The sequence below is a fragment of the Rhodnius prolixus genome, unplaced genomic scaffold (assembly GCF_049639745.1).
Source record: "Rhodnius prolixus isolate KJV_2025 unplaced genomic scaffold, Rpr scaffold_2, whole genome shotgun sequence".
Taxonomy (NCBI): domain Eukaryota; kingdom Metazoa; phylum Arthropoda; class Insecta; order Hemiptera; family Reduviidae; genus Rhodnius; species Rhodnius prolixus.
Window position 1 is genome coordinate 28,878,664 of NW_027411592.1, and position 27,421 is coordinate 28,906,084.

At 33.6% G+C, this 27,421-nt stretch overlaps 2 protein-coding genes and 1 long non-coding RNA gene across 6 annotated transcripts in view; 1 reads left to right on the forward strand and 2 right to left on the reverse strand.

Annotated features, from left to right (window-relative positions):
- Positions 1 to 12,600, reverse strand: part of LOC141449417 (ABC transporter G family member 20-like) — a 60,729-nt gene extending 48,129 nt beyond the window's left edge. Inside the window, exons 1-2 of the mRNA XM_074118852.1 lie at positions 12,446 to 12,600; positions 2,741 to 2,902 (exon numbers count right to left, since the gene is read on the reverse strand). Coding sequence (XP_073974953.1) covers positions 2,741 to 2,853 — 113 coding nt within the window. The 5' untranslated portion in view covers positions 2,854 to 2,902; positions 12,446 to 12,600. The remainder of the gene's footprint in view (positions 1 to 2,740; positions 2,903 to 12,445) is intronic.
- Positions 12,601 to 18,681: 6,081 nt separating this feature from the next.
- LOC141449428 (uncharacterized) lies at positions 18,682 to 26,599 on the forward strand. Of its 2 annotated transcripts, none has more exons than XR_012455506.1 (3): positions 18,682 to 19,083; positions 22,363 to 22,519; positions 22,668 to 26,599. It is a non-coding gene; the product is annotated as an uncharacterized lncRNA (long non-coding RNA). The 2 variants fall into 2 exon arrangements; XR_012455505.1 differs by having other exon boundaries at positions 18,694 to 19,083; positions 22,363 to 22,483.
- The window catches only part of LOC141449419 (ABC transporter G family member 20-like), a 72,950-nt gene continuing 71,907 nt past the window's right edge, over positions 26,379 to 27,421 (reverse strand). For all 3 annotated transcript variants that reach the window (XM_074118854.1, XM_074118853.1, XM_074118855.1), the window contains one exon: positions 26,379 to 27,202. In XM_074118854.1, coding sequence (XP_073974955.1) covers positions 26,970 to 27,202 — 233 coding nt within the window. In that variant the 3' untranslated portion in view covers positions 26,379 to 26,969. The remainder of the gene's footprint in view (positions 27,203 to 27,421) is intronic.

Consider the following 27,421-nt stretch of genomic DNA (forward strand, 5'->3'; position numbering starts at 1 on the left):
ACAACATAACAAACATGTCACGTAAAGCATCTTGCGACATTAAATGTCATCATTTACTCAGTAAATATGCTATTAATATCATATATCTAAGCAATTGTTTATCTTTTATTTGTTCATTTAATTCTTTTCTAATTTATTGAGAGGTTTCATTTTGAATCGTGTAGATGAGTAGATGTAAATGAGTAGACTAGGTTATTTGATTGAAGAACCCAATTTTTTAAGTTCTCTTGTAATATATTGGTTTTATGGGCCGATTTTTAACATTTCTCAATTGTTATCAGTTATCACTGTTGAAAAGCAGTGCTCAGGCATCTAATTAACAACATATTATATTTTCTCAGTTGTATTTTTGGTTTATAATCAGGATTTTTTACTTTTTCCGACAATTACAGTAAAAAGTTTTTGTTATCGTGTAGATTTAGAAGTAACAGTAATTTAGAACTCAACTCCCACAAATACACTTCTGGTAGAGACCCTTGATTTTGAAATTAGGAGGAAGCTTTTAGCTTCTCGTTTCATTGTGGACAAGCTAATGGTCAAAAACCATCCAACTATTCGGAAAATATCTAATATAACAGGAATATGTTGGTCCAGAAAGAAAACTCCAATTCTAGTTGAGGTTTTCCGCGACCTGTTGCGCTTCTCTTCCTCCCTACAACAACTTCCCTTCTCCTTCCAAGATACTGCTTTGATTACTCTATTCTCACTGCAAACTACAGCACTCTTAGGGTACGTTTACAACGGAGCTGTGAGTATAGATGATAGCAGAGATGATAACTGATAGAGTAAAATATAATCGCTGATTAGTGTGCACAACGAAGCTGTGATACATGCAACATGCCCGAGTAGTGAAGAAGAGTTTTTATGTTCAGCAGCAACGAAATGGTATATTTTAAAGAAAAAACGCTTTAGAAAATATCATGTACATCCCATAAATAAAAAACGAAGTACTTTGGGTGAATTTCACCATTTATATAAGGAACTTAGAAATTATCCGGATCGTTTTTTTTAATATGTGAGGATGGGTCCACCCACATTCGACTATATTTTAGAAAAAATAAGGTCAAAATTAAGAAAACTTTGGAAAAATTGTCATGGAAATCCTATAGCCATAGAAGAAAAACTAGTGATTACTCTTAGGTAAGTAATGGTTTTATTGATAAAAAAAACAACAAATAAATACACATGAAAGTAAATGTAAGCACGATTTAAAAAACAAAATATTGTTTAAAAGTAAATAATAAAATAATAACCAAAAATAATGAGTAAAGACAGCACTAAATAATTTTTCTACGTCCATTTTGAAGCTCCGATACTGGAGTTCAGCTAGCAGAAAAATGAAAAATTCAATTCTATCATCTATGCTCGTTTATAGCAGCGAGTATGAGTCACTAGTCGCAGCTTCGTTGTGCACGCTCACATAAGAATGTACTAGGTTATTCTATAATCGCTGATGCATCATCACTGCTATCATCTCCGCTATCATCTATGCTCACAGCTCCGTTGTGAACGTACCCTTACCTTCATACCAAGCTTTACCAACACGTACTAAACCTTCCTAGTTCTTTAAACAATCACAACTACCTACCTCCGCTTAGTACCAAATTTCCTAAATTCAATTACTTTGGTTTTATGGACTGGACACAACCATTACGTTTCTAGTATTTGGCAATGAGGAAGCCCTTATTGCAACTGAACAGTTACGCATCAACAGCACTCGGACTAGAATGCTTATAGAAAAATAGTTACTGATTTTTGATAGAAAAATAAGAAGTGGTTGAGCCTAAAAAACTGTAAAAAAAAATGCAGTAGATGTAGTATTTCTTTCGCAGAATAGCATTCAAGCTTTGGAATGAAAGGAAAATTATTCCTCGAAGTTACCCACGTAATGAAGAGGTTGTATTTGATAGCCCCATTTTGCAAAACTAAACCTGTAGCTCAAGTATCCATTAAAGAACATTTTTCGGTCGATCGAAGGAGATATTCGTCTGTTTGCGCTGTATATTTGAGTAGATAGATCTGCTATCGTTGATGTCGGTTACAAAGTATTTACTAAAAGTAAGGAAAGTAATCGCCTATTATTTTCACGCGGGGCTTAACGTCCAACTACCAAATTAGGTGTCGTGGACGGAGGCAAATAGCAAATATACTTTACTGTAAATTTCTTTTATTAACCATTAAATAAAATCCAAGGCCTAAGACCGGGGAATCGAACCCAGTACCACAATCCATTATTAGCTTCGCAGGTCTCGCCTCTAACCGCTCGGCTACCGTGGCGCCCAAAGTGTGTACTATTTAGCCGGTAAGATTTATCGACATAAATTTATGATACAAAAACAAAAATAGCATAACTCCCATTAGTATTCGGTACACCTGAAATAGGCTTTATGAGTAATTAAGTTCAGGAATGAAAATTTTCATCAGACTAGGGTGGCCCAAAAACAGGGTCGTATTATTCAAGCGTCTTTCCATGAAAGATAAAGATAAAAGCAAAGACAAAAAGGAATATTAATGGAGGAAAACATAGAAACTGTCATAAATAGATAAAATATAATAAGTCATTATACTATAATGACAAATCTATACAAAAAAAAAAATTGGAACAGCTGTGCTAAGTACTTGAAACATCCATAGAATTGTAATTAGATGAATAGAAAGATTGCGTCTAATGACAATCCGAAACTGGCCTCAAATAGAAAAAAAAAAGAGCACCCATTAAGTTACCAAAATTTGTACTTACATTGTGCCAGCTTGGACGGTCATGTTAAGTCCATTGAGAACTGGTGTGGTCCCTTGTCCGTATCTCTTGTACGCATCTCGTACCATCACCATGTCCGACATGTTGGCTTGCATTTTGATGTTTATTTCCTTTATAGCGTCAGTAATGTCATGTCACAATATTCTGAAACATATTTTTTTAAAAAATAAAATCACTAGAAATGTAAGTTCTGAGTGGAACGTAATCAATCACTCAATGAGCACAACGCTTTATTCAATGTACACATAAAGTCCCCACTTCAACCCCTCACCAAGGACGCTTTACTCTTTTAGAATAATAAAATAACTAACTTTCTATCGCTAAATAATTTTATTTGTCATAAATTAATATTTTTTTTTTTAACCAATAAACAAAATCTTCATATTTCATTAATTTTATAAAGGATCCTAGAATTTATTTATTTTAAACGGTATTTTACAAGAGAATAAATTGAAGAATGGAATTTATTAAAGAAAATGTTTTTACGCTATCAGTTTATAAAAGGGTATACAAATGTATAGTATTTATATAAGTCACGCTTAAAAGCAGTAGCATTGTTAAGGGCAATAAAGTTAAGTATGAACCGAGAAGAAGACTGTCCTTAATTTACAAAATCAATAGTATTATCTTTGTTTATTTGATTGCTTTAAATTATTGAACAAATGTACAATATTAAATACGAAGTGTTCATTATTAAATACAAAGCATAAATAGTAATTATTAAACCATATACCAAGAAGTTCTTAAAAATATTTAATATTTATTAACAAAAAAAAAAAATAAAAAGATCAAAGTAAAGCTACCAATCAAATTATCAGTTTACAAAATTAACTTGAATACCATATTCTGAGGTTAAATAACCTTTCACTCCACAATGCCTAGAAATCTATTTTCTAATTTTTTTTTGTTTTTGTTTTTCATCGTAGCGGTACAAAGACTTTTCCTTTAAATCCCATGACAGTCTAGTGTAGTGTAGCCTTGTTTTTATACATATACGAGGGTCGTTTGAAAAGTCCGTGCAAAGTCAGAGAGGTAGCACCACTGGCGCGTATCGAGGTTATGTTTAGTTAGTATCATCTCTCGGAAGAACACACACCAAGTTTCAGCCAGATCGGTCTATTTCTTTGTGTTTGGCATTCGTTTGAATCGAGGAAGTCGAGTGATTTTCAAAAAATGGACGAAAAAGAATTTCGTGTGTTGATTAAACACTACTTTATGAAAGGCAAAACGCCTCAGGAGACTAAAGAGAAGCTTGATAAACATTATGGTGACTCTGCACCTTCGATTAGAACAGTTTATAAGTGGTTTCAAAATTTTCGGAATGGCCATATGGGCACAAGTGACGCTGAACGTTCTGGACGCCCTGTTGAGGTTACTACTCCAGAAATCATTGATAAAATCCATGATATGGTGATGGATGACAGAAGAGTGAAGGTACGTGAGATTGCTAGTGCTGTGGGCATCTCGAATGAACGGGTACATAATATTTTGCATCAACATTTGGACATGACAAAGCTATCCGCAAGATGGGTGCCGCGATTGCTCTCGCTTGACCAAAAAGGAAATCGTGTGAAGTGTAGCAAGGACGGTTTGCAGCTGTTCCAGAAGAATCCGCAGGACTTTAAGCGTCGTTTCGTCACTGTGGATGAAACATGGATACATCACCACACTCCTGAGACCAAAGAACAATCTAAACAATGGGTTACCAAGGGTGAATCTGCGCCAAAAAAGGCGAAGACCGTTCCTTCGGCCGGAAAGATTATGGCGACTGTCTTTTGGGATTCGCAAGGAATAATCCTCATCGACTATCTGGAAAAGGGTAAAACTATTACAGGTGCATATTATTCATCGTTATTGGACCGTTTGAAAACCGAGCTGCAAGAAAAACGCCCACGATTGGCCCACAAAAAAGTCCTTTTCCATCACGACAATGCACCAGCTCAAACCTCAGCAGTTGTGGTCGCAAAATTAATGGAAATAGGGTTCCAACTCGTTTCACATCCCCCTATTCGCCAGACTTGGCTCGCTCGGACTACTATTTGTTCCCCAATATGAAGAAATGGCTGGCGGGAAAAAGATTTTATTCAAACGAGGACGTGATTGCAGAAACGAATGGCTATTTTTCAGTCTTGGACAAATCCTATTATTCGGAAGGGATCAACAAACTAGAGCAGCGTTGGACGAAGTGTATAAGCCTAAAAGGAGACTATGTTGAAAAATAAAAAAGGTTTGCCCCAAAAAATTAAGTAGTTTTTCTTTTTGCACGGACTTATCAAACGACCCTCGTATTTTAAAATTATATCTATTTGGACTGTTCCGATTATTCTCAAGTTATTTCATCATCTCATAAAGCCAAAATCCTGGTTACAAAATTGAATATGACCAATAAAAGATAAGATTTCACAAATAAATTTCACATCTGCAACGACTAACTGGAAGAAAGATAACTTAATTTGTGGTTAACAGAGACGGATGGTATTTTATGGGTGGTACCTGATGACAGGGGTTATCTGGGTGCAGGTGCCTGCATCCGAGTAAATTGTATGGAACAATAAAACGCTGCAAAGCGCTTTAAGGGCTTCAATGGAGGTAAGGGTCTTTTTTGGATAGCTAAGCAATTCTTAAAAGCACTAGTTAAACCCCTTTTCACTTTATGACTGAGATCTTATCAAGTGTTACTTTAACTGAAGTCAAGAAAATACAAAAATCATTGCCAACTAGTACAATCGCCATAAAGAAATTTGTTTAAATATTATATTGCACTTTTGGTATAATTTGTAAGTAAATGCACCGTTCAAAGTGGGTATTACTCAAATTGGAAGTCACTTCTTGTAGCGGTAATAAATTTTGTAATTTTGAGGACGGTTTGATGTTTAACTTGATAATTACTTCAACATTATGCAACAGTATCGTTCAAAAAGTCGTAGGTTTTACAAAGCAAATAAATGACTTAAAAAAAAGTGGAGTGCATGATGACTCCATTTTTAAATTTCTTAATAAAAAAAATTATTATCAATCCTTTGTGTTAAAAAAGATAACAATTACCCATACACAAATCAGATATTGTTATAAACTATATAAATTGCAATATCAGTTGTTTAATCAAATTAACGGAAGTTTTGTTATTTGTTATTTTGATTCACTGGTCATTCCCCTACAAAATTGCAACATAGTCTAACATTACACATTAATCCCTTGTTCAAGGCTTCGCAGTTTATTTGAAGAGAATGTTGTGGTAAACACTAAGATCTTTTTCGCAATAGTATATATATATATATTGTACTAAATATGGTGCGAACAATTGCACGATATTTCTGCAATTTTATCAATTAAAATGCGCAGCTATTTTAAACTTGGATTTTTTGTAATCATACATTATTTTAGGTTAATTTCATTTACACTTGACGGTTTTAAGAAAAAATTTTATCTCAAAGTATAAATCTAAACTTCTGCTGATTCCTAAATTAGTTTTTAAAATTAGAAATAGTCTGTATCTCACTAATAAAAAACTATTTTTGGAGACTAATCAGAGAACATTTCGAAAAGTCAGAAATGTATTCTGCTTAGCTTTTCTATACAGGCACCTCTTTATTACAACTGAAAGAATCTAGAATCGGTAGCAACAGAAAATAACAGAAATTTTCCGTTAGTTGCAAGGGAGTGCATATTGGTAAAGCTAGACATTGACTTTATCCATTTGCGCAAATAGAAGCATTAAATCATAACTTGCACCGTTTCAAAATCATGACACTGTCCCAGTCTCAGCTTGTGACTGCAAGAGGCAGTCAAGATTGTGAAACACATTATCTAAGATTGAAGGGAATTTGAGAATAGCCGTTCAGAAGAAGGAGTTCAGAACAGGGCTACTGAATGGAGCGAACCGTAGCTAATAGAATTTCTACGACTGATCCAATACAAATATAAGTAGGCATTTTTTTTAAATATTGTTTCACTTTAAGTTCTATTTTGTGAAGTGAATGTTTTAAACTTTTCTCTAAATTAGCAATCATTATAATTTGAAATTGAAATAATTTTTTAAAATTATTGTTATAATATCCCATATTTGTATTTACCGTACTGAGGCGACTGCCACGAAATATTCTTGGCATGCATCCCACTGACAGAATTTATTTTTCAATATACTATAAGTCGACTTAGTACTTTATAAACTAAATACTTACAACAATTTGTACTTTAAGTTTTCTAAATTTTTCCAAAAATTTAACCGCTAACGTCCAATCTAATAACTTAAGAGCAAGAATTAAGATTAGGTGTGTTTCACCATTCATTAATCAACAAATTAAACTAACATTCGATTATTTACAATATTTAAATATTTACAAAAAGCAAGAAGTTGCCTTGCCGCTAATGATCCTCACACTAAATTCACACTATTAAATATCCAATAAATAACAACCTAAATGCAATATTACCTAGATGTTCAAACACATTACATTCAACACAACCTAAAGCCTTTCCTTCTAGGCCCACACCCAAAAGCATACACACCAAAATTTACTTTGTAGCGGACAATTAGATGTTCCTAAGCACCCCTCTCTCATTATAACATTATATAATTCTAGTATATCGCAATTAGAAATCACAACGTGCTAAATAAAAATCGGCTATACCTTTAAATTCTAATATTGGGCTCATTTAAAGAACGTAGTTTGTATATCTCTAGATTCATTTTCCTAATATTATTTTTTAATCAAAAGGAACTGCCAAGAATCTGTATGGTTAAAAACAAATATAGTTAACAATTAGAAGAGTATTTCACATCTATTGTATTGAAACATTCTTTGCAGTCTCCATTGTTGAAAAGTATGTTTTACGTAATAAAAATAATAAATTTGCACACTGTCGTCCCACAAGGCAGAGTTTTATGAGAAAAGTGAAGCAAGATCTAATCTATAATTGAGCTAGATTGTAATTATACTCTTCTAATTAGTGCTTTACCTTTAGAAGAAACAAAAAAAAATTAATTAAAAAAAAAGGAGTGGAAAAATCCGGCATTTTCTAGTTTTGCAAACATTTCAATCTCAGTTTCAGTGTTTGATATACGAGGGTCGTTTGAAAAGTCCGTGCAAAGTCAGAGAGATAGCACCACTGGCGCGTATCGAGGTTATGTTTAGTTAGTAGCATCTCTTGGAAGAACACACACCAAGTTTCAGCCAGATCGGTCTATTTCTTTGTGTTTGGCATTCGTTTGAAACGAGGAAGTCGAGTGATTTTCAAAAAATGGACGAAAAAGAATTTCGTGTGTTGATTAAACACTACTTTATGAAAGGCGAAACGCCTCAGGAGACTAAAGAGAAGCTTGATAAACATTATGGTGACGCTGCACCTTCGATTAGAACAGTTTATAAGTGGTTTCAAAATTTGCGGAGTGGCCATATGGGCACAAGTGACGCTGAACGTTCTGGACGCCCTGTTGAGGTTACTACTCCAGAAATCATTGATAAAATCCATGATATGGTGATGGATGACAGAAGAGTGAAGGTGCGTGAGATTGCTAGTGCTGTGGGCATCTCGAATGAACGGGTACATAATATTTTGCATCAACATTTGGACATGACAAAGCTATCCGCAAGATGGGTGCCGCGATTGCTCACTCTTGACCAAAAACGAAATCGTGTGAAGTGTTGCGAGGACGGTTTGCAGCTGTTCCAGAAGAATCCGCAGGACTTTAAGCGTCGTTTCGTCACTGTGGATGAAACATGGATACATCACTACACCCCTGAGACCAAAGAACAATCTAAACAATGGGTTACCAAGGGGGAATCTGCGCCAAAAAAGGCGAAGACCGTTCCTTCGGCCGGAAAGATTATGGCGACTGTCTTTTGGGATTCGCAAGGAATAATCCTCATCGACTATCTGGAAAAGGGTAAAACTATTACAGGTGCATATTATTTATCGTTATTGGACCGTTTGAAAACCGAGCTGCAAGAAAAACGCCCACGATTGGCCCACAAAAAAGTCCTTTTCCATCACGACAACGCACCAGCTCACACCTCAGCAGTTGTGGTCGCAAAATTAATGGAAATAGGGTTCCAACTCGTTTCACATCCCCCCTATTCGCCAGACTTGGCTCCCTCGGACTACTATTTGTTCCCCAATATGAAGAAATGGCTGGCGGGAAAAAGATTTTATTCAAACGAGGACGTGATTGCAGAAACGAATGGCTATTTTTCAGACTTGGACAAATCCTATTATTCGGAAGGGATCAACAAACTAGAGCAGCGTTGGACGAAGTGTATAAGCCTAAAAGGAGACTATGTTGAAAAATAAAAAAGGTTTACCCCAAAAAATTAAGTAGTTTTTATTTTTGCACGGACTTTTCAAACGACCCTCGTAACTATGCGTGCACTGGATTTCGACTGAATATGAGAAAGTTGGAATCACGTGCGGATTTCGACTGTTTTGGGCTCTAAACCGGATAATCACGATATATTCCATATTTTCAGTTTCTTTTCATTTTATAATTTTTCCGCTAAAATTCGACGTAATGGATTTTTAAATACTATTTAATTTGTTTTTTAAAAAGTTATGTTACATAACAATAATCACCGACCTATTTACTATACTAAAATGGATTCCTTGTACCTGGCAATATTAAATTAATAAAATACGACTTAAGATGAACAGCTTCTACCAAGAGAATTTATAGAATCATTCGGCTACAATTTTAGTAGCCATTCTTCAAGGATAATTACCAATTGGTGAACGATAAGGACTAATCTATTATATAAGTAGGTACATCAGATAATGTGTGGTGTGGCCATAAGAAATTTCCTGTTGCAGCACCGACGATAAATACCATTAGCATTTGCAAAAGATTCTACAATACCATTTCAAAAAGTTCTGTTCTTAAAAATGTTGGCTCTACAAATTCCGCTTTTATAGAGTGGTAACTTCTTAAAAAGCTATTGAAAGTTAAGGTCTGATTTAAGACAGAAAGAAAAAGAAAAGCTCTTGGGATGTTCATATAATTTTGTTTTTACGAATTTAAATTTATTTTTTTGCGTATTTATATCTACCATTTATGTATCAATTTATTGTATTTATGTATCAATGTCAAACTCCATGCTAAGGGGATAAACCCCAAAAGCAGTATGAAATAAATAAAAATAAAAATTCCGCTTTTATCACACTCAGAGAAAAGCTTCATCTTTTTAAATCTTAATTTTTACAGTTGTTTGAATTTCTTAGCAAAGAGACTTTTTGTGGAGTTTTATTGCTGTAGTTAAATTAAATTAATAAAAATAGACCCAAAAACAGGGTTTTTTTTTTACTTCCGCGAACCCCAAAACGAATCTTCAAAAATGTTTATCATAAAATAGGTTAGATTTACACATTGTCCACTTTGCATAACTTCTTTGTGAACAATCAACGACATTCAAAAGAGAACCTTTAGATGTTTTTTCAGCTAATAGTGAATTTAGTTTTACTTTTGTAAGAGCTCTCCTCCAATATTTATGAACTACTCAGTGATTTTTTTAACGCAATGAGTTTCTAACGTTAAAAAATAGGGATTTTACCGAACAGGTTGGAACAGTTCCAATGATTTCAGTACTATTGGTACGTTGCTTGAAATTATCACATCGATCGCTTAAAAAAAGAAAAAAAAATCGATTATTATTTAACACTTAGAGAGCATCTAAGATAATTAGGCTTAACTAAAAACTGGACATTTCCCATTTCGCATTATCCTTTTTTTGAAATACATAAAGGGCAGTCACATCAGGATTGGTGAATAAGAAACAAATGATCACTCTAGCTTATTTTAATGATTATTTTATTGTCAACTAAGACAATTTTAAGAATTATTAAACAATTTCAGGGTATTTATTACTGAGAAAACATAATTGATTCATAAATATCGGTGGCAAATCCCTCTAACAATTTAGGGATCATCAGTTGCGCATCAGTGCTTGTGTAATATAAATGTACTTAGTGAATGTGTTCTACTAAAGATGAACCCTTTAGGTAAGAGGTGTCAAACTCAATTAAAACACGGGCCATATTTGTGCTACAGGCAAGATTCACGCAGGCCACATCACATTTACAAATCTTGTTAAATTTATAGTCTGCAGTGAGGATTCAAGAATGTGGATAGGATATTTCAAACACTATATAATTGTATTTATAAAACGAAAATTATTCCTTTTTTACCTGCAACTTGGCTAGCGATTTCCTCGTACAAGTTTTGCTATATCCTGAATTCAAAGACTGAGAACGAAATAATATATTTTAGAAATTCATACTACTTTTTGTCTTTTAAAACCGAATCATTCTGGAATTCAACTCAGAGTGGCAGGACATATGGCTTCCAAACGTCGCCAGAACTGAGGCAGCGTGTTTTATCCTCGCCCGCAGGCTTCCAGGTAAGGCACTGGGCCAAAGTATACTTGTCTTCAGTAGCTAAAGGGTTAACGTGGGAAGGAATTATGAATATGGTATTGCCTCGATCTTCCCTAAGCGCTAATTTTTTTTCATGACCATTTTTTTCAATTTTCATTTTTATTTCAGAACAACGTGGGCCACAAAAATGTTATTCAGGGGGTCGCCAGTTTGACTCCTCTGCTTTAGGTCGAAAGTCGAATGTTAAAATAATTACGGCTGAAAGAAATAAGATAACAATTTCTATCCATTAAATGAAACAGAAAATGCAATGGTTTTATGTCTGCTTGATAATAATAAAATTCTGGTGTTCCTTTTCATAAATTTGTCTTCATCCAATTAATTTAATTTCAAATCAATTAATTTCTTAAAACATAGAATTTGATCCAAAAAGATAGTTGACTTCACGAGCGTGAATGGCAATTGGAAGATAAGTATAAAAATGAAGAATTGAAGTAAATGTTTTTGGTCAGCCAGATATAGTCGCCTACATAAAAAAAAAGTGAGATTAAGATGATTGGGACACGAGGAGAGGATGCCTGCGGGGTGGTTACATAAAAAATTATTAATTAGCAAACCAAATGGTGCATGGACTCAAAGGCGCCCTCGCTTAGATGGCTGAATGACGTAGGGGAAGTCTCCTTCGTCGGTTTTACAAGAGAAGATGGCGTTTTAAGGCCGCAGACCGGAATGATTGGGGAAAACTTATTGAGAAAGTCCAGGTCCTACTCTGTTGTATCGAGTAAAGCTGGACTCAAACCCGGCATCTTCCCGTGAGAGCCCAATGCACGAATCCCTTCTGATTATTGCACTTCTCTTTAGGATAATTAATTTCTTACTGCCAACTCGCTCATAAACTTAAAAACTTATAAGCAAAATAGTTCTTATACAACAATGTCAGACAAATAAATATCATTCATTAGAACGTACTTACATACAAAATAAAAGCATGTGTCTATTCATTATTTACGATTATTTACATTGAGAAAACAATTCTAGCAATGAGTGTGCGGAACACTTCAAAGAAAAAGCGATATAAGGTTGCATAAAGGCGGAGATTTATAGTGATTATGTGAAATAAAACGCTTAAATTTACCAACAGTTTACATAATATCTGCAACAAAGTCTTTAAATAGGTTTTTTTTAAAACATTAAGCCAAATACCAGAAAATCAACTTCATTAATTAAAAAGCAGATCTGACAAGACTGAACTAGTTGTACATTACTTAATGCACATTCATTGCTTTAATTGCACTAAAACTACAGATATAGTAAAAGAGATACCTGAATATGGTGTAGGGGCTAGTAGATGAAGTAATGCCCGAACTCACCAACTATAGGTTACACTGTACCTCTTAGCGGTGGAGTGAATTCTCGTATTTGTGTTCAATTACAGTTTTTACCCCCTGCAACAGTCTAGACACTAGTAAACACAGAGGTGGGAGTTATCTCCCCACTCTTCTTCTAATACCATACGCTTCCTTCCGCACCATCAGCTCTTCTTGATCCCATTGTTGATGAAATATTCCAACGGTGTTTATACTTCCATAGAGAAATAAATAAATTCAGACATTAACGTATCCCTCGATTTTATTCAAAATTCTAATCATTATTCATTTCATTCCTTTACAGCAGGTCATCCTAATCCTTTAATTGAACACTTATCTTCTTCCACATTACCAGGTAATCCTCCAAGGAGATAGAAGCGAAAATGGCCCCGCGATCTACTCTCCTCATAAGAGCAGTATAGTTCCGGTGACCATTCGTACTGTTTTTGGCAGGACAGTACTGTTTTTAAGACGCTGTCCTTTTTTTTTTTTAAGCATAAATGTCCTGTTTTTATTTATTTGTACTGTTTTTCAATGAAATTTAAATTATATTCAAATTTAATTTTTGAATGTAAAAAAATAGTATAAATGTATAATAATTAATGGTAATTAATTAAATATAATAATTAAGTTCGCAAATAATAGTTTAGAAAAATTTTTTCTGTGTATATTAACTTTGGACGAACCTTTAACGTAAAACACAACCTGTTTTACCGATAGAGTAGACTAGTCGACTAGTGTAAACATCGATCGCTAAACGACATGTATAAACTAATAACTAAACTAACCTACATATACCATATTATATGGCCATTGTTTGTAATAACCGATCTCGTGTTAATAAACGTATTAATATTTTTTATAGGTTTTTTGCTCCTTGTCCTGTTTTTTGATACAAAAATAATGGTCACCGTAAATATAGTGCATCTGTTCACGTCAATGAAGTGTCGCCACTGGGTGCCTTCGCCTATCTTCATTCATGATATTGTTATATTACATCACATTTGCTTGTTGCAACAATCGTTGCAGTTGCAAATTTCAATTAAAAAAAAAATTCTACTTAACTTGTAAAACTAAACCTTTTTTTTCGAATGGGATAATAAACCTAAGATTTCTTAGCTTCTAGTGTGTGAAATGTGAAATGTAGTGTGTAAAGTGTGTTTTTAAAAATTCCTTCATTCTGGTAGCCAAATCCCGTGAAAATAGCCACCACTCTGTCAAAACTGCGAATCGTTAGTTCCCATCTTTGGGTTTTTCTCGTTCAAATAGAAAAAGACTACCACAATTGATACAGTGGAATTTCCAAGCGAAGATCCTCGGGTTTGAATCTAGCTGCTAGGCCCTTAGATTTTCTGTATCTAAAGAGCTTCTTGTTTATCTTGAAAGTGTAGTTGAGAGAACTTTATAGAACTTAGAGTAAACATAGCCTGGATGCAACAAAAGGTTCTTAGGAAGAAAAAGATCTAAGGGCCTAGAAGCCGAATTCAAACCCGAGGATCTCCGCTTAGGAATCCAACTATAAAAAGTAAAGTAAAGTAACTGCCACCAATCTTTTCAGGCGGGCTTTACGTCCAACTACCAATTAGGTGTCGTGGACGGAGGCGACTAGCAAACCTACTTTACTGTAAATTTCTTTTATTAACCTTTAAATAAAATCCAAGGCCTAAAGACCGGGATTCGAACCCAGTTCCACAATACATATTAGCTTTGCAGGTCTCGCCTCTTAACCGCTCGGCTATCGTGGCGCCTTAATCCAACTATATTTGAAGTTCGAATAATAATTGATTTTTTTTTATTTAATTAATTTATTTGTTATAATCGTACAAAAAATATTGTTATATTATAAAATATAACTAGTTCGTAAATGTTTCTTACTCGTCCAGTTACTAATTCGCCATCGGCCCTTGACGCAATATTCTGCATTTTCGCAATAATCAATTTCTTTAATTGCCGCGCAAATAAATATTCTAATGGCAATTATTATAAAACATAAAGTTGGAAAAATTTTACATATATTTAAATTAATTAAGTAAACTATTAATTGAAAAAAATAAATAAATAACCTTAATAAATGTATTGAGAATAAAATGTTAATTTAAAGTCTAATTAAATGGAATGGTTATTTTAATATAATTTAATAATACTATTATTATTGCATTAATGCCTCACAGCATACGCGCCAAGAAATTCTTCTAAATATAAATGGATATTCTTTTTTTTAAACTAAAAAAACACTATTAGATGAGTAATTTTCTTAAGCTTATGGACTTAATGTGGTTCTCGGACGGCTTCTAGACAGGTGAAGTAGGCCGGAGCTGTCGATGACTAGTCACTGCAGTCTTTTTAAATACATGTTGGCTTAATAAGAAGAGGGAAGAAGAAATAGTGGTAGTAGTAACACATAGTATTCCGTCAGTTGAAAGGGCGTTTACGGTTGAGAGGGCTCGGCCCTTCGGAAAAGAAGAATTCCTGCCTTTAAGCTTTACCCTGGAGTTCTTCTCCGGACTCTTAACAAATAGGATCTAATTGTAGGCATTAAACAGTAAATATATATCGCATTATACTTTTTTTTTTCCTAATGAATTGTCTAATTTAATCAAAGTAAATAATATTTATTTATTTGCAATACGGAAAAATATAATTAATGGAACTGATTTAAGTATTTTTTACTTGGCTGGATCAACTGGAGAAGAGAAGTTGCCCACTGGCAACACTCTCGCTGGCTTTAACCTTGGTTGTTGCTGGCCATTTAGGGGCCGTACTTAAATTACGTAACGCAATTTAAAGAGCTTTTTAATCCCTCCCCCCCCCCCCGATGTAACAGATCGTAACAAAATGTCAACCTCCCCTCCCCCCCTAGCCAAATGTACGTAATTTTTTGTTATGGAATATCGTCATTGCATAGTATTTAATTAAAATCAAACATATATTTTTTATTTATTACTTATTTAATTACATTATCACTTAGTATGAAGGTTGGCTATAGTAGAATTTGGCGCGAAAAATATCGTTAGTATTTTTCCATTAATGACCAAAAAATTATAGATTCAATTGGAAAAATTACGTACAAGCATTAAAAAACCCCCTCCCCCGAACCATAACGAATGGTAACAATCGAGCCTTACCCCCCTCCCCCCTTGCGTTCGTTACGTAATTTAAGTACGACCCCTTAGATGTAACGAAACCAAGTGAGAGCCAAAATGGAAATTAGTAAGAGAAAAATGAGTTACAGAATTTTAACTCTTAAGCGATAGTGACGGTTCTTGGCTTTTCGGTTCTGAATTCATTTCTGTTTTAATTATCATAAGTGCATGTTTATAAGTACAAATTGTTCCATTAAAATAAATTACTTTTTTTCCACGTGAAGTTTAATATGGGAAAATGCTTGTTATTGTAGACATTAATGGGAACACAATTGTAATAACTAAGATATAGTAAATTAAACTACCATTTTCGTAATAATATTTGCATTGTCTAAGGAAGACTATATTATTATTTTTTAATTTGTGGCAACATCTGAGATGATTGGTGCTCGCAGCATTTTTTAACGCACTGCTAGCCTAAAAAAGAAATACTCTGAAGGCAAACTGAACTCGATCTGGTATTCTCGCGCAGGAGTGCAATGCAAATCACCATTATGCTAATTTCTTCTTTAATTTGCAAAAATAAAGTCTATTAAAAAATTGGTTGTAATTTCTTCAACTGCGAAGGAAAATCACATCTCAAAAAAGCAATAATTCACAATATATTTGTAGTGAAAGAAATAAAAAAAATCTAAAATAAAAGAATCTACACATGCACCATGTCTCTTGCGGCAATTCACGAAATAGAATTTTCTTCTTTAAAAAAACGCTTATAACTAAGATTTTTCTATTTAGAGTCTTTTAAAATTTGGAATTTTTCTTATTGAAATCCCTGACAGCATTATGAAGATAACGTGGCCGTACATTGCACTGAAATGGCAATAACTTGAATTGTTCGAGAAAATGTAATCAAATTCTAAAAATGTACTGTAGTTCTTTACAGAACAGTCCAAAGTTTATTACCACCATAAGTGCAGTATGCCCGGCGGTAAGGAGTCAAAATATCCAAACTCCGTTGAAATATCAAAATATCCGTTTGAGTTACGCTGAAAACTCACAAAAACACTGAAAACTTTGTGAAAACCAATTTCGTACTCATGGGAACTGAAAAGGGATATTTTAAGTGAAAATTCAACGACAGAATCCTACTCGAGCTTCATATAATCTTTTATTAATAAAGCAACACGTTCCATAATAATTAGTATTTTTGCCTTTTCATTTTACAGTTTGTCAAATTTATTAAAGACACTGAAAGTAAGAAGAAAAAAAAAGCAGTAACTTTTATGAGAACAAAGAGATGATGAAATTTTATATTTTAAAGCATCTCATTACTCTCTAAAGTCAGTAACTGAAATGCATTTTTGCAAAGTGAAAATTTGTTTTTCAAGTGAGGCCATTTTTACTTAGACCAGGTGTGTTCGAACATTTTCTAAATAGTAGAGCTACTTGTAATGGCTCACAGAAAATCCAGAATGAGATCCATTTTTTTCTTAATATTTGGACTACCTCTAGACTACCCTAATTCTAATCTGTAAAAGAATTTTGAATTTTTCTTTAATCAGAAATAAGATTTTGCTGGCCATTACACGTGGTCATTGAAAATCTTTTTGCGATATAGGTTTTTAATTCACTTCAATATTTATTGTTGCATTGGAAAGGAAAATAAACGTTTTCAGTTATATTTTGTGGCTAATTGCAATAAAGGTTGGTTCCGCTTAAGTCTTTTCCCTTCTTATTTAGCCTTGTGTTCACCATTTACTATTATAAGGGATTGATTTTTCCATGCTTACTAGTCGTGATTAGCTCACACATATTAATGCATTAGAAATTTATTTTTATACTTGACTTAGAAAGAAATTAGTTCACAAAATGTACAATACCATTCATATTTTCAAGAGTTGATGATTACAGCAACTCAGCAGCACGCCGCAGGAACCGAAAAATATGGCAAGTGTTGTACTGATAAAAGTTTTGAGGGATAAAGCTAATTTACATGATAATAGTGAAATTTATAGCTAACTATTTATCTATTTCGCCCTTAATCTTTCAAAATGAAGCGACAAATAGTTTCTAGGCCAATTGCGGGAACAGAGTGAATTAATTCAATTATTTACTTTTTAGCTGCAACAAATGCTTTAAATAGATTTCAGTTTTTAACGTTGTAGTGTTTCTAACTTCCCTTTAGTGCGAAAAGCAATGTTTAAACTAATACAGGATGATAATTCGTTTTTTTTTATTTTCGTCAAAGGGAATAAAAAAAACAACATAACGGGAATCACTAATTCATTTTTGTCCTTGCAGATTAAAAATATCTATGTATATAAAGGTGGGTTGTTATTTATACACCAAATCAACACAACAGCGTTAAAACGCAAGTAGTAACCTTTTAGAAATGTTCAAGGCGAGAAATGGAATAGTTAATGTGCGGCATAGTATCTTTTACATCATAAAGAGCCCTCGTGAAATGATAGTGTACTACGAAATTAAATGTACATCGGTTGTGCCCCTTAATAGAATCCAGACAAATTCCTACAATAACCCCACCAATTCCAATGTCGGATAAATCCCAGGATCTGAGAAGGTTCCTGGAAGAGTCCTCCTCCTCTGTTCCTGGTAATTTCCCATGTCAGTGTTTGAATCTCTCTTGAATAATGATATCGTAATCAGTTATTGAAGTTGCCTCGATCACTCAACAAAATCTGCAAGTGCTATCACGGTCCTTGACTCAGCTTTTTCAGGTTGCCTCTGAGTCAACTTTGCTTGAGAAAACCTCCAAAAGGCTCTCCAAAATCTACAAGAAACCCACCCCTCCAGGGAAGTTCTAGAGAAGATGGGGTGCCAGCTTTCAGGTAAATCTACCTGCAAGGGAAATGTGAAAAGAGGGGAGCAATAGTCTAGGATATCATGCTTCCTTTCCTCACCCAAGAAGTTGAATTTCTTTACCCAGTTCTCAGCGAGATTGAGCATCCTGAGGTTGAATATCTCAATCCGGCCCAAGAGGTAATTCTAATAAGTCTCTGTTGGTCTACTCCTAAGAACAGTTGTCCAGGAGGCACGACAGGGTTGTACAGATTGTATTTTACCTCTCCGCAACCGGAACTAAAACTTAACTGAATGGATTTTTCAGTTTACTAAGTTCTCTCTAAACGTGCCATTCGGTGTAATGTGTAGTTCTATAATCTAGAAATTACATTAATAATGCAATATGTTTTACAATTATTATTTTCAAGATGTTTAAATTAGAACATCAAGAATAGTACGGAAGAGCAGTGTATGTTTTTTGATTAAATGTTTTGAATTTGAATACATTAGCACATTTTCTCAGTGATATGTTATGTCACATTTTTAAGCGTTAGGTGAAAGTAACTGAGAGCTCCCTGGTGTTTGACCTTGAAAGTCTTCGACTGCACTAACCAACGTAATGGAGAGGTTTATTTTGTGTTCCTTCTAACTGTTTATGAGATCAGATTATTTTTTTGTTAATTCATAACCTCAATAAACATCTGACATGGTAAGAAAGTTTATGCATGTATATACTTTACAATAAAGTGAGTATAGTGGTTTTGAAATATTTGTATTGTAATTAGGCTGCTGAAACATCATAGTGGTGCCTATCTATTCAGTCCTCTCTCTCTTTAATTAAATTGAAATAGGGGAGAGACTCCAAATTATCAGAGAATCTCCAACATGCTTTGCAGGCTTCATAATATTTCCAAATTTACTAACATAGGGCCAACAACTATCAGTAGTCAGCCAGTTACCGGCATTTAACTTCACATATTTGCAATTGGAAATTATTAACTCGGTAAATTTTTGACATCATAAAGATCTATCGTGAATCTCTTATGTTTCCAGGAAGAACAATCTAGAAGACTGCATTACGTCAATATAAACTTAATATGTATGCAGCAAAAGTTTACTATGCTTTAACAGCGGCAGTATTTGGATGAACTCGTTTATGTGCACCCATCCAAAGACTTTCGAAGCCCTGAGTGTCCTCTCATAAAAAAGTTGTTTTTTTTTGCTTGAAATACGTCCAGGGACTCCAGTAGTTGACGTTTTCACCTAAGAGCAATTGAATTATGAAGACATATTGCTGCGGACCTTGAGTACCGGCCAATACATTTTATATGCCTTGTATCTTATCCGTAGGAAGATGTAAATTTAATTTTAATAAATTTTACTGTTTATCAGCAACCAAATTGGTATTCAAATTATCAATATGCCGACAATTTTTCCAATTAATGATAATTTTTTCTACAAATAATTTACTTAAGAATCAAATTACTTCGTTAGCAGTTTTGTTCTCGCATAGACAATAAATTATGGACAGTCCTTGGTTTTATAATTATATGCAACGTCCTTTATACCTGCAGGACCTTCCAAATGAGTATGTGCCACACATATTGACGTGTCAATTCTATCCTCGTAAACCTGATTCATGATATTTGAATGTTTATCTAGCGGATTAGGTTGACGTATTTTGTCTGGGATAAGGTTTGTGTAGTTTAGTTAGTTTTAAAAATGTCAGTATTTCATATTTTTAAATTTCTGAAAACGTTGGTTTGAGAAGTAATTCATTGCTTTTTGATTTTAAAATTATTCGTTTGTTTAGAATGCATTATCACTTTTTTTGTGAGATTGTCTCTGAGAAAATGTTTACAAAATAATTTACATAACAATGTATCTTTAAGCTATAAAGTACAAAATAATTTACATAACAATGTATCTTTAAGCTATAAAGTAAACAATGATAATCATAGATAACTAAATAGTTACTTGAAGCTTATAACTCTGGTTCTTCTGCGGTTCCGATACTGAAAAGGGATTTAGCTGGTGCTAATTCGAGAAGTAAGGCTGTGAAAATTGGCCACAGTTTTTCTGACAGAGCTAGCTCCCACAATTTGCTGCTGAAGTAAGAGAAGAGTTATCCAGGCGGCTCTACTGGCCACCGAAGTATTCAGGACAATGCAAGAATATGTGAATGGAAATTCTAATAAGTATGCCTGGACATACAAAAAAAAAAGTACCAAGACGGCAATATGCCTAGCCCTTGACACTTTCCAAGTTACTCTTAAAGAATCTGAGCCATTCGCTTAGCGTTAGAATGCCGCAGTAGACGAAGCGATGGTGGGTAACAACCTCAAACGAAAGGCAGCCAAAAAAGTTCATAATTAGCTACTCACCTAAGTTAACTGAGGCATTAGTCCAATAGACCGGGAGGCTATTCGAACGATTTAATGGCCACTGCAGCCTGCCACACATTGCCTGTATAGATCTGACAGAAAAAAGAAAAGTTGCATTAAACATTTTTAGCATTTTCCGTCAGTGCGAAATGCGATTTTGAGGGTTCGGCTCTTTTGCAATGACAAATTTGCCTTTTAAGAACAATCCATGAGGATTTCTCCAGATACTTAAGTCATTAAACAAAAAGGACAGGTTTGATCCGATTAGAGGTTAGTGCAAAGATCCCTAGGTCACGATGGAATAGGCAACTCGGCAATCACCTAGTAATCTAAACTAAATTTACGTCCAATATGTAGAAAAAAGAATTAAATTTAGCACGCAGACAACAGATGGATTCATGTTTCTAAAGAGGTGTAAGGGAATTTAGTTGTTATTTCAGAGCTGAAATCCCTGAAATAATATATTATAATAATAATATAATATAATCTACGTTATAATTACATTTTTTGTACCATATTACTAGAAAACTTTTATTTTTCATTAATATTCCGGGTATTTCTACCAACCTCCTGAGTGCGCCTATTAGATGTTAGAATTTAAAAAGCTTGAACAATTTCAGAGTAAATAACAATGAAAACAACTCTTAAGACTGCATTTTCGGGTGTCCCTAGGTCGTTCGTTACCTTTGCTTTTTTAGTTTCCGGAATCACAAAGATATCAAACAAAATTTTTATATCATTTTATTTTTTTATAATGAAGACAGCACACCGTCTCCATATTCTGCAGTTTTATAGAAGAACGAATTAGTTAACCAATGTTTTCATTAAACTGCTATATACTTTTAACGTTGTTAGCACGTGAGCTTGAATGAGATGTATGTATAGTGTTTCACATTTTGCATAACCTTCGCCGGCATGGCAGAAACAACCTCTCACTTTGCCCTTGACTCCACAACTGACCAGATGCATCCTTTTTGAAGGATTCGCTTTTTATTTGCGTTACAAGATCAGATTAGTTAAAGATTTACTTTACTCTTGATCAAAACATCAAAAGAAACAGAATTCGAACAGCAATACAAGTCAAAACGTTTCTTTTAAATTTTAGTCGTATTAGTTGAGATTTTGCAAGTAAGAAGATTTCATTTTGTTCATGCATACACCATTATTATGCTCTTCTATCTCATTATGCATTGCATGCATACTTATATACACACATCCACTTAGTTTATGTAAAGCTGTTGATATACACTCCCGCAAAATCTGCTTTATGTCCTGATAAATTATCTTTAGTGTCGAGACTCTTTTTTTTTTTGTAATGAAATGAACAGTGATAGTTACTAGGTTGGCTAGCTGCTCGAGATCATATCGGCCATAGAGTAGGTGTTGTGAGATGGTGTGCTGTAGCGATTGGGTTTAGGTCACTTCTACTTTTTACCTAATGTACCGTGGATACGTCGATGGCGAACTGAACTTGAGATGAATTTTGATCTTCATGGTGAACAGTCATGCTAGTGCCTTCTTCCAAAAGACAATGTTGGACTTCTTTACAGGAATTCGTTTGATTTTACTGCATCAAGAACCAGTACAACGTTTGTTTTTTCCAGCTAGTTCTCTGAAGAATATGTAAGCATGGGGCAACGCCTTAGATGTTTCCTCTACTCAGGGAATAATTTAGAGGGGCTACTTTGTCACCTTCAGTACTCCTGGGAAGAAGTGCCATAAGAAGTAAGCGATCATCTCCTTTGGAGTATACACTCTCTTGTAAGAAAAAGTATTGTTCACCCTAAATACTTCTTTTGATTGTTATCATTTTGTCTCCTAATGCATGAATTAATGTAACTCATCATCCACCTTCGATCTTATCTTGGGTATCTAATGTATTACTGTAGTTACGATTTTTTTTTTTAAGGGTAGGCGTTTGCGAGGAGCAAGGACAGCGTTTAGTTCATACTCCATGATCTACATAAATGCCAAAGTCAAGGATATATAAATAAACAAAAAAATTAGAAATAATGCTCTTTTTTTACAAGGTTATAATTTGTGTTCAACTTTATTATTACTGTTTTATTTTATTTTATGTTTATTTTAGTTTTATTTTAGTAAGGATGTGGTTTTTTAACCTTGCAAGTGGTATTATTAAAAAAATAGTTGTAGACAAAAATAGTTTAAACCTGTCTTAATAATTAGTTGATTATCTGTTTTCTTGATTTTTTTTTTCCTTTTTTACACCAGAAGTGTCGGCTGTTCGGTAGATTTAAAATATCTTATAATGAATCAGGTTATTTGTAAGTATTTTTTGTCAGAGTCCAATATAATTAAATAAATAAATTATAGAAATATTCTTGGGTTTAAACGGGGGGATTTTCCCAGTTTAAATAATTCAACATGAAAATATAGAATACTTAAGTATATTCAGATTAGAAAATTCTAAGACAAATATAAAGTAAAAACCAAATTTTTTAAACATTTAAACATTGAAGCAAGATTATTTGTAAATTTTGAATTAGGTAATATAAAATTTATATTAAATTTAACAATTGAATTGTCATCAGCTTCTGGCAGGTTCTCACATTACCTCGTCCTCTCTGAAATTAAAAAGTTATTGGAAACTCTGTAAATTAGAATACTTCTATAATAAAAATTATGAGATAGAAAATATTTGTATTTCTAATTTTAATTTAATATTCTTTATTTGTTTTTTTCGAGCAACCTTCCACATAATTCTGCTTCTGGATTTCAAATTTATTTTTGATCCACTTAGCCCAGGCCATTCGTTTCATACCCTTATCAGGTAAGGACAAGTATGCAAAAGACTATAACTGTAAATAATACAAACATTGCAATCAATAAGACAAAATGAAAATAACAATAAATTTTCTTTATCCGGTCCAGTTGGTGTTTACTTCTGTCTCTTTCGTCCAACTTCACTAGGCAGAGTGCACCTGTCCTATGTTTCTTTATCGTAACAAATGGCCTCTTGAGTTGATGTTGTAGACTCTTGTCTGGATTCTATCTCCCTCTTTACGATTTAGTTCTCTTTTCTTCGTCAAAAGACCTATCATCTATCTCATGATCACTCATTTATAATAGGCGTGACCTCATTTCTCGATTGAGATATTACTGATTTTAACCGGTCGTAGGATTGCGTAAATGCGTGGCACTGTAGCAAGTTAGGAAGCAATAAAGCAGAAAAGCGATGAATTAGAGGTTCAGGATGATTAGAAAGGTGCAATTATCCATTTACTGGAATTAAAGCAAAAATTGAAAACAAATGTCTGCCTTACCGCTCAATCTAGCGACATTTTAATAAACTATTAAGTGCATCAAATAACTAACAGGCAGCGCTCATCAGAGCTAGAAAACTTCCCACTAATTTTGTGAACGTAAAACCATTCCCTTCGATATTGTTTAGAATGTAGGACCACCCCTTACATTTACGGGACTCAGGGCAGAATTAATCCTGTTGCTTTACATATTTTCATACCAGGTGAAGCCAGAAAGACGACTTGCAAAATCATGCAATCGCATATGCACAGGAAGAACTCGTCTGTCCATCAAGAAAGTATTATAAATTATCGTTGAACTCAATCCTAGGGATGACAAAGATTGCATGATTCTCAAGGACAACTTCGGGAGCAATTTCAAGATTAGATAGGCCAGATTGGATCTGTGGACTATCTGGTGATTGGTGATTCCATCAGGTAGACTCCAAGCTCCAAAAATAAGAACAAGTGCAGGCTCCAAGACCCTGAAAGGGATTGAAGTTGGCATTCTTTTACCGCAGTCCAAGAATTTATAAGAAGGTGGGCCCAAACTTCAAGTAGAGGTTATTGTCATATATTGCCAAGGAGATGTATAATAAAACGAAATATCCAATACAGGAGAGTACTTATCTATTCTGACGGTCAGGCGGCAACTAAAGCCGTCAGCGCCTACCAACTCAATTCTAGGCGGTTGCGGAACTGTGTTCATTCTCTCAACGTCATAAATTCCAATAAGCCCTCTCTATCCTGGGTATCCGGAGTATGTAGGCAACTAGAAGGCGAATGTACCCTGTGTCATGGTCATTAATTAGGTACTCTAACCAGTTGGTGTAATGTGGAATGATAATAATAATAATGAAGATAAATTTTGATTAACCATTTCTTTCTTCAACATTTTCAGAAATTGTTTTTGATTATTTTGTAAAAGTAGCGGAGGAAACTCATTTGATAACTGGAAGATTAACTTGCCTTTTAATTGGCTTTGTTCAGTATGTTTGTGAAAAACTTATTTTCAAAAACTAAAAGTTATAAAAGATAATATTTGTTTTGAGGTCATGTGAGGCTGAAAAAGTTAAAAAAATTAAAAAATTGAAGGAAGCTGAAAGTTTATATTTAGATTGGACCCTATCAGAGGACCTGACTGAAACCTGGCGTTCAAAAACCCTCATCTGGAAGTACCACTTTACTCAGGGGACTTTTGGCTTTTTTGAGATCATCTCAAAATGGCTCCTACGATTTCCTTTAAACTATGTCCTACATTCTACTCATAATAATCTACAGTTTTTATTTGAAACGATTTCCCAGGGAAATTTGATTAAGACACTTCTCTGAGAGGTGTGAAGGTTTTATACTAAAGAACTATTGGGATTTATTGTATATTATAAAGAAGGATTATGTTGGTAGAATTCAGTTTGATGAAATTCCACAATTGGAATACCACTTTACCGAATAGATTATTTATTTCTTGAATTTTTCTAAAAATTGCTCCAACAATTTTCTTTAAAGTTTCTATTTTCGTTACCTTAGAGATAAACTTTTTTTTTTTAAATTGTTTTCCCCATAAATTTGATTAATGGGAATTTTGAGCGGGGAGGGTGGCTATTCTTCCCTACAAAGTATTATTTCAGTGTAATGCACAACTCTCTTTTTTATACATATATAATTTTTATACATATTTATATATGTATAAAGAGTAGTTAAATTGTTTTATTATATTGCGATGCCATGGCAGTTGTTGATGTGAGTTTTTGTTCAGCCCTGTTTATGAGATTTGTACTAGGGAGGAGCACATTTGCTTTAGTGATTTCTTCCACTATTATTACTTTGGAGTATGCTTAGCCGCCTGCATTCTAAAAATTTTAATCTTAAGATTGCTCAATCTCTGAACATGATCTGAATGACTTGTGATTCATTCATTGCTTTTAGGTTTGCATAAATCAATTCCCAGTTGCATATTGTTTTTCATTTAGTTCCACAGTTTTATTGGCCATGGATATCGAAACAACTCAATTCCAAGTGGTCCAAGATTAGATGATAATGTAACCAGATTGCAATTTCTAATTTTATGGAAATAATAAATTTTGGTTCCTCTCTTTAGACAATCTATTTTGGTATCTTGTGATTCAATATGTTCATGGGAGTGGTTCCGTAGCTGATGACTGCAGATGTTGACGCTCATTATAAATTAAAATTAGTAATAAGGTTTTAATAAACATGAACTACAAAGTAACAACATTACAATAACTAGCACATGCTCTAAATCAAGCTAGCTCGCCTACTGAACTTGTTTGGATGTATGCAACTCTATTTTGACACTATTTTATTGAAGTCAAGGGATTGTTTTAAAGAAAAAATACTTTGAGGTTTCCAATAATTTTATTTCAAGTAATTGACGTGTACAACAAAACTGAAAAATCTTAATGAATTATTAATATTGGATTGTGTAAAAAATTAAGGTGAAATAAGAATAATAATAAACAAGCTTAGTGTACACCATTAATTGTAATGCGAAAGAGAATGCAACCCACTAATAATTGTAGCAAAAAATTAAAATGCATAATTTTTTTTCCTAAGTTTTGGCAGCAATGATTTTGCATGTTTTAGAGTAATTGGCAGTCTTATGAATTTTAAGTTACCTATAGAATCAGTCTTAATTTTTACATTTCACTTTTGTACTGTCCGGATATTTTTTTATAATATATATATATATTTTTTTTTAAAATAATGAGTTTTCATAAAAGTATTCAATTTCAGAACATGTCCAACCGAAGCGAGTAATGTATTTTGTAATGTTTTAATTTTGTAAAAGAGTTTATTTTTTATACAGTACTTTTTTGTAATACAGTATATTTTTATTGATTCGTTTCATTCGTTCATAACAATAATCACTTACGATTAAAAAATTTATAGAATAATTTATTTTTATGATTACCAAATATTTATTACAATTATATTTTGATAAATGATTTACCTTTAGTTTTTTTAACGGTTACATACGTTAACAATGTCAATGCAGTGCACCATATTATTGAGCTTATAAATCCTTTATAAACAACTTCATCAGAAAACCCTTTATTTCTAATAGTTAGTGACCGTACAGACTCAGTAGGCAGAGTGCTTGGTAATATCAAAGAGAAGTATCTGATTACTACCGGTTCTGCTTCCAAAGGCCACATCATTCCTGTAAAAATGTTTAGAGAGATAAATAATATATATTTCAGTTTGGAAACTCTGTAAAAGAGCATTGGACAGAGCATACAACGATAATGTCATAGTAAGTTTTGCTTCTGAGAAGGCTATCATTTTCTTTCCAGCTTTATTATTTTTTATTTTCATTAATAATTACCATCGTTTTGTGTAACCACATCAACTAGCTGGTCCTAAATAGTCTTTGGCAAAT